At 35.3% G+C, this 7815-nt stretch overlaps 1 protein-coding gene across 3 annotated transcripts; it reads right to left on the reverse strand.

Moving 5' to 3' along the window:
- Positions 1 to 103: 103 nt before the first annotated feature.
- scly (selenocysteine lyase) lies at positions 104 to 7815 on the reverse strand. 3 transcript variants are annotated; one of them, XM_083569646.1, is made up of 13 exons: positions 7724 to 7815; positions 5640 to 5766; positions 5206 to 5315; positions 5023 to 5123; positions 4329 to 4512; positions 3789 to 3916; positions 3312 to 3467; positions 2823 to 2929; positions 2649 to 2685; positions 2216 to 2299; positions 1995 to 2097; positions 1464 to 1539; positions 104 to 793 (listed from the first exon to the last, which is right to left on the reverse strand). In XM_083569646.1, exons 2-13 carry the CDS (start codon positions 5747 to 5749, stop codon positions 640 to 642), a joined length of 1350 nt encoding a protein of 449 aa, XP_083425772.1. In that variant the 5' UTR covers positions 5750 to 5766; positions 7724 to 7815; the 3' UTR covers positions 104 to 639. The 3 variants fall into 3 exon arrangements, with proteins under 3 accessions (XP_083425772.1, XP_083425773.1, XP_083425771.1); XM_083569647.1 differs by lacking the exon at positions 7724 to 7815 and adding an exon at positions 6106 to 6241 and having other exon boundaries at positions 5643 to 5766; XM_083569645.1 differs by lacking the exon at positions 7724 to 7815 and adding an exon at positions 6106 to 6241.

Below are 7815 nucleotides of genomic sequence, written 5' to 3' on the forward strand. Positions count from 1 at the left end.
ACTTGAGCTTTATTTTTAAGGCTTGTGTTAATTATTGATGCTCCTCTGAATAGCTTGAGCTGTGTAGTATCCAAAAAGAACATGCGATTAGAGACTGGTACAGTTTGGTTCAAGCTTGTGATCTTTAATGATGACAGAACAGGACATCCAGAACATCAGGTTTAAAAAAAATTTAAATAAAAAAGCCAAATAGGAGTTCCACCTGCTTGCTTCATTTAAATAGTAGTCCAGCATCATGTAGACACATTCAGTGCAATTAATATATTCCTGCTTAAATACAACATGCAATCTCTAACTATCTCAGAAATGTTTCCAGGACAGTTACTGTGTATATATATTAATAATATTACTCAACCAATTGAATAAATAATTCACTTACAACATTCAGCCCAGTAACAGTACTTTTGATTCTTTGATAACCTGCCATTGTCACTTTACAGGAAAACAAAGAAAGAGGAATCTCTATACCATAAACATGAACCCATTCAATATAACCAGTATAGAATTATGTTATGTTAAGTCACAATTTATGACCTCTTACCCCTCTGCCTTCATTGACCAGAACATCAATGATACCAAAGCATGAGTATCTGTCCTTCAACACCCCCCCCACAAGGGGTGTTCTAAGAAAAACAGACTCTAGTTCATTTGCTCCAATCGCTCCACCGTGTCCCGGAGGTCTTGCACTATGATGTCCACATCCTCCCGTGATGTCTTTCGACCCACACTAATCCTTAGAGCATTTATTGCTACATGGTATGGAATGCCACAGTTCAGCAGAATATGTGAAGGCCTGAAAAACATCCAAAAAATTCAGCATTTAGTTTCTGTCTTTCTGGTGAGTTTGTTCAAGTTACACATACAAACAATATAATGTTTACACTATATAATAAATAATGTTATAAAATTATAAATTACAAACCTTTATAATTTGAAACATGTTTCTCTTGTCATGCATCTTCATTAGAACTAAAGTGCATTTATAGCCATTAATAATCTGGTTACCCCAAAAGTAAAACAAATATTTACAGCATTAACAGTACGTGTTTACAGTACGTGCCATGTAAAAGTATAAAACTGAATATTGCATAAATATTCACGTATACTTCACCATATTTACAATTATATATTTGTTTCATTTACAGAAAAACTAGCATTTACCTTTTTTTAACAATTATTTTATTAGCACGTCAAATTCCCAGTGTGTTCCACACAATTTAGAAGTTGTTTATGCTTCTGGTACACAGATGCCAACTCAGATTATTATCTTTTAGCCAATTTAGAACTAAATTACTTCAGTCTGACCTTACACAGTAGTTCAAGAGATTATCACTCTGATTAAAGCGTTGGCATGGTGCTATATTAAATATTTATTACTATTTCATTATTACAGCTACTCACAGAACTCATATAGTACATGCTATGATACAAAAGTCTGGCTTGTCTGCAGGTTAGAGACTCACTGATCTCCGTGGTCTGAGTGACAGGCTGCGCCCACGCTGGCCAGTAATCTCCTACATGTGGACAGCACTCTTCGCCCTACAAAACAGCCAGGGACAAATCAATTATTCAATGCTGCTATTTTGTTTTACAAATGGCTGAGGTCAGGACCCGAGTTGGCACATGTTGCATGAAAATCTTATATTTCAATAATGGGTCATCTTTGAAATTTATTTTATGGATTCATATTTAAGTGACCACACCTAAAAAACATTTCAGTATAGGAAGCTTTGGAATGTTCCAGAAAAAGAAAATGTCCCAATTAAAGTCAATTAAACCTGCATGAAGAAAGAAGTTAATTAGTTAATTGTAAGTTAGTAATTGTTAATTAGTCAATATATATATATATATATATATATATATATATATATATATATATATATATATATATATATATATATATATATATATATATATATATATTGGATATGGTTGGATATGAGTGTAAACCCAACAGAAGCTAGAAAGGTAGAAAAGTGAGTAGAGATATTTACCATGCAGTCCTTGTCCCAAAATTGACACATTGCTTGTGTTCGGCAGTGTGTCTGTTCCATGAAAATGGCTATTAAAACGAAGCTTCTCTTTTCCAAACAGAGTCTACAAACAAAGAATAGTTTCAACAAAGATACTTCCTCACCTTGAACTGTAACAAATCAAAGAATACAAACTCTAAAATAAACAGTGATAATGAATATACAGTATTAATAGTACTGACCAGCAGTCTCTGCTCCAGGTAAAGTCTGATTTCCAGCAGATGAGATTCGTCCTTTATAAGGTTTGCTGTCACCAATTCAGCAGCCTTTAACAAAGAAAGGTTCAAGTTCAAGTTTATGTCTATATCTCTTTTTCACAATGGACATTGCCAAAGCAGCTTTACAGAATGTAAGAATTATAGAACAAAACATTTTCATGTAAGTGAATTAAGTGTACAAATCCCCAATAAGCCAGCCTGGGACTGTGGCAAGGAAAAACTCCCACGGTATGAGGAGAAACCTTTAGAGGAACCAGACTCAAATGCGGAACCCATTCGCATTTGGATGATATCATTCATTATGAAGATTCATTTACAACAGTGAAAACCATCATGATGCATAAAAGAATGTAGGTACAGCAAACCTAAAAGAACAAAGCTGAGAATAACATTTTACCTTCCCAAGACCAGCAATCATTGCTGTGTTCTCAGTCCTGAAAAAAAAAAGTTAGGAACAATATCAATTTCAGAGTCAATGCTTTGGACTTATTTATTTATATACTAGTTCAAAGGGTCAGCATTGCCACACAACACTTATACTGCATTGGCAGGTAATAAAGCCATGCAATACCCTGGTCTAAAGTTGCGCTCCTGTCCTCCGCCAAAGAGCAAAGGGTAAAGAGGGGTCACCGTCCCAGGACCGTTCACAAACAAAGCGCCGATTCGAGGACCGTAAAACTGCAAATAAAGAGAAATTTATTAATATTTACTGTATTTTTTTTCAGAGTAAAAGATTTTGAATTAGACTTTGAATATATGCTTAGTTTTAAAAATGATAAAACCAACCTTAATACATGAATACTCTTCTAGAAAATGTTCATATTTGCATGACATGTACAACTCACAACATAACTGCCCCTGGAAAACTTCACACTACAGTTTGTGTTACTGAAGGCTATTGTGCTGAACTTTAGCCCATTTTATATTCTATAAATTTTTACCTGTACTATTTGACAACATCAGTTTAACAGTATAACATTATACCTTCGGGGACAAAAAATATTGCTACTTTTTTTTATATACTTTTTATTATTAATAATAACTAAGCAGCACTATTTACCTTGTGTCCAACTATTGTAAGGTAATCCACCCCCAGCTCTTGAGCATCTACCCGGATCTTCCCGATGGCCTGTGCCGCGTCCGTGTGCAACAGAATTCTGGGAGAAGATGGTGATCTTTTTGCTGCCTTCACCCTCTGACAAATCTCCTTGATTGGCTTAATCACAACAAAATGATGAAACTTTTGAAAATGTTGTCATTTCCAGTCTTTTATCTTGTTTGCCTTTGCTGCTTCTATTTATTTTTCTATAATTTATTTTCTTGTTATTACATATATTTAAGTGAATTGAGGAGATATTTGTGTTTTTTTTGCCTATACAAAAAAAAATCCAATCAACCCACAAGATTTGCCTTCCACTTATATATTTTGTATTAATTACTATTAATATATGTTTTGTGAAAGGTAAAAGGTATCTAAACACCCTCCTTTTACATACTCAACGATCTTTGTGAATTTTCGCTATGCTCATTCACTTACCATAATAACACCCGTCTCGTTGTTGGCCAGCATGACTGACACCAGGCATGTGGAGGGACGTAGAGCAGCCATCACGTCCTCCACCTCCACTCGGCCCGTCACTCTGGAAACAGGCAGGAACGTGACATCTACAGGAGAAATCCAGGCAAGGACACCTCAAATGCAGTTCTAGTTTATTAATTAATAATTATAATCGTTCATTCATTCATTCAGCTTCTGTGATTGCTTAATCCTGGTCAGGGTCTTAGGAAAGGAGGCTCAAATACACCCCAGATAAGACACCAGCCCAGAGCACACACATTCATTCACACCTAGTGGTGATTATAAATCAACAATCCACCTATCAGTCCAGAGGGACCCCATGTGGACAAGGAGAGAACCAGGACTGAGCATAAAATTTTCTTTTTTTTCCCAATGATATATTATAATACAACAGTTAATTCTGCATTCAGCATAATAAAATACCAATGACTTCAATGTTAAAAACAAGTTACAGTCATACAGAAGATAATACAACCCTGGGTTATGTGTCATCATTACCTGCCTTGCCCATTTTTACCAGGTGTTCAGCCACAAGTTTCACAGAGTCATGCTCCACGTTGGATGTGATGATGTGAGGAAAGAGCTTTTTGCCATTCAGATAATTTTCCGCATGTCCACCCTCAACTGACATGCTGCTCTTCCAGTAGTTTTCCATTGCTGAGTGGAACACCATGTTATTAGCCTGAAAAAAAATTATTAATTTTTAGTTTTAGAAGACTAAAGTACAGACAATTCCATCCTAGTGACTATATATATAGACAGTGAGCATGTTCAGGTATGTGATTAAAGAAAATGGCACGTGATTACATTTTAAAACTACACTTAAAGTACCAATAAATAAATGTATGCCTTCTATATGAATGGCGCAATGAGTGATCCCAAGAGGATTTTTATTTATATTTGCATACAGTTTTGTTTAGTATATATGCTCATGGTACCTTCAGTTCAAATATTGCTCCTCAGGAGGAACTGGACTTGTGAGACCTTTGCTGATTGACTTCTATTTTCCAATTGCATCATGGATTAAAACCAAAAAAACAGCTATATGTGTAGATACTAACTATTATTGGTTGATTTATTTGTATAAATTAGGCCCAGAAGACAAACAAATAACAAACAGTTACAGAGTTAGGTTTTAAAAAGCTTTGTAAATAGCATATAAACAAAGAATGAAACTACAGCAGGTTCTCACCTCAGTGCCACCTGATGTAAATATGATGTCTGTTGCCTTTCCACCAACCATCCTTGCTACACTCTCTCGTGAATGGTTAATAATGTCTTTGGCTTTCACACCTTGAATAAGATGGCAGAATTAAACTAAATATAATCTTGAAATATCAGTGATGCACTGTGTAAGAGCCGAATGAGAACATACCTGGCAGGTACATGCTGCTGGGGTTTCCCCAAGCATCATTTAAAGCTTCAGTGACCACATGGACCACCTCAGGATTAACTGGAGTAGTGGCATTGTAGTCCATATAGATTCTGATGGAACGGAAAACATTTGCATTTGAGTCACCAGTTGAAGAGAAGGCAATAAATAATACTATTAATAAAGGAAAATAACAACAAAACTGTTTAAAGTGCTTGTGTGAAAATAACTATATAAAGGCAAATGTGCTATGGTTAAAATAACATTACATTTCTATTCAAAGCATTTCTTTTAATATGTTTAACAATTAATTTTATATTTGCATTGCAGTAATGATAGATAGAGGAAGATATATCTGAAGTAAATATATGCAAAAAAAAATCCATACTGAAAGTGCTTGAATATACATCATACTCCAGAGTCAGGGAGTCTCTCACCTACTGGTGTCAGGACTGACCACATGTTCATGATGATGGTCCAGATCCACCACTGCCTTGTCCTGTGGACTCTGATCCAGAGGATCTGAGGAACCAGCCTTCTCACACATTGTTTAATTCAAATAAACTGCAGGACACATTTTTAGCACAGCTTTTATCCAGGATATCGCAGACAGCGCATTATGTAAAAACGAGCACATTAGTCAATATAACCCAACCTACTGATTTACATCCTTTCATTCTTGTATTCATTTACAAGTCTTTCTTTTTCTCTAAAAGATATAATTCACTTTTCGATCATGCAGATGCTTAAAATTATTATTATTTTTATTTTTTTACAACATCCGGCAAACACGTGTGAACCCAACCCGGGCTGAGAGACAAAAACTATCCACCGTGATTATTTGCTATGAAAGAATTATACCATAACCTGCCATAAAGAGAGATTGTACGCAATTTCACTTACTAGAACACTTGGATCTTGTTAATAATTGACCGGCATCCCTCTTTGATGACAGTTAGACCCTAAACAGGAAGTACTCTGACCCAGACTCCTCCCACCGGGTCGCTTACGTCACCTCTGATGCCCGTCTACTGGTTTTACCAACGTGTTCTATCTGATTATACTGTACCGCGGGAGTGCGCGCGCAGAGTACTCAACGTTACCACACGTGGTGTGTGTGTGTGTGTGTGTGTGTGTGTGTGTGTGTGTGTGTGTGTGTGTAATGGAAGCATTGATCAGAAATATCGCGTAAAATCTAAATGCGATGTATTTATTTCACCCTCCTAAACATAAGTCGGTCATAAAAATATATGCACCCATATATGCTGATTCAGCCTGCGTCGACTGAATATGAAATACTGTAGTATTTATTTATTTATTTATTTATTTGTACAAAAATGGAAATGTAGGGGACGCGTGCAAGTATAATAATATTAATAATAATAATAATAATAATATCACATCTTGTTTTGTTTAGTAACTGGCTAGATAGATACTGCATTATGCAGAGATTCATATATGTACATATATGTACATATTTATATCATGTTATTTGAGCATGACATCAAGTCAATAAGTTTTTATTGGCGTTTCAACCATATATAGCTGACGCAGTACACAGTGAAATGAGACAATGTTTCTCCACAACCCTGGAGCTACATCACATACCATAGAGCTACATATAACAACATAGAGCTACATTAACGAAAAACAGAGCTAAGAACTACAGTAAGTTGTGCAAGACAAGTCAGTAGACAATACAATACAAAACAGTGTGGAACAGATACACAAAAAACATAATAGAGTCGACCACTAAACCTATTGTATTGTACATATACAGTACAATGTGCAAAAGAGAACTAAAAACAAGAGTGTATTTGTAAACGTAAACACAATGTTGTGCAAAAACAGCAAGAGCAGCAATTGATAGGTGTGCAAAACAGCATAAAAGTAAATAGGATAAATAAACTGTATAATATAATATGGGTGGTGCTGAGGACCTGGATGTGCATGAAGTGAAGTGAAATGTGTATTGAGTCTGTATTTGAGTTCAGGTTGTAACAGTTTAGTAACACACAATTGAGTGAGTGTGTGTGTGTGTGTGTGTGTGTGTTTTGAGTGATGAGTTTTTCCTTCAGATATGTGCAGACACAAACACAAAGCTATAAAATGGATCAGAAGATTAAATCACAGTCTGGAACACTGGAGCACAATTGTTTTTATTTTTAGGCATTTTTACAATCTTCCCATTCAAAACCTATGCTATTTATTGTAACTAGGCCACTTAAGCACTTCTGGTTAGATACCAACTGCATTTCATTTTCTCTGTGCATGCACTTTGCAAAATGACAATAAAGTTGAGTCTAATCTAATTCTAGCTAATTTCTTGTATTATCTGAGACTGAGGACCTGTAGTTTTGCACTACATGTTGAATATCTGACAGCAAAACTGGTGTACCATAATCCTGCAAGAATGGCAACAGTTTTTGAATAACTAACTTTCTATCAATATATAATATTGATATAATATTATATATAATATATAATAATCAAGAAATAAGAAAACTAAAAAACAACTCACCAGCAGGCTTGACCGTCTAGCTCTGTGTTATAGAAGCTGCTCAGAATTATAAATCAGTCCTAAAAAACAAATAATAGCAACATCGAATGTCC

Source organism: Silurus aristotelis, assembly GCF_946808225.1.
Source record: "Silurus aristotelis genome assembly, chromosome: 2".
NCBI lineage: Eukaryota > Metazoa > Chordata > Actinopteri > Siluriformes > Siluridae > Silurus > Silurus aristotelis.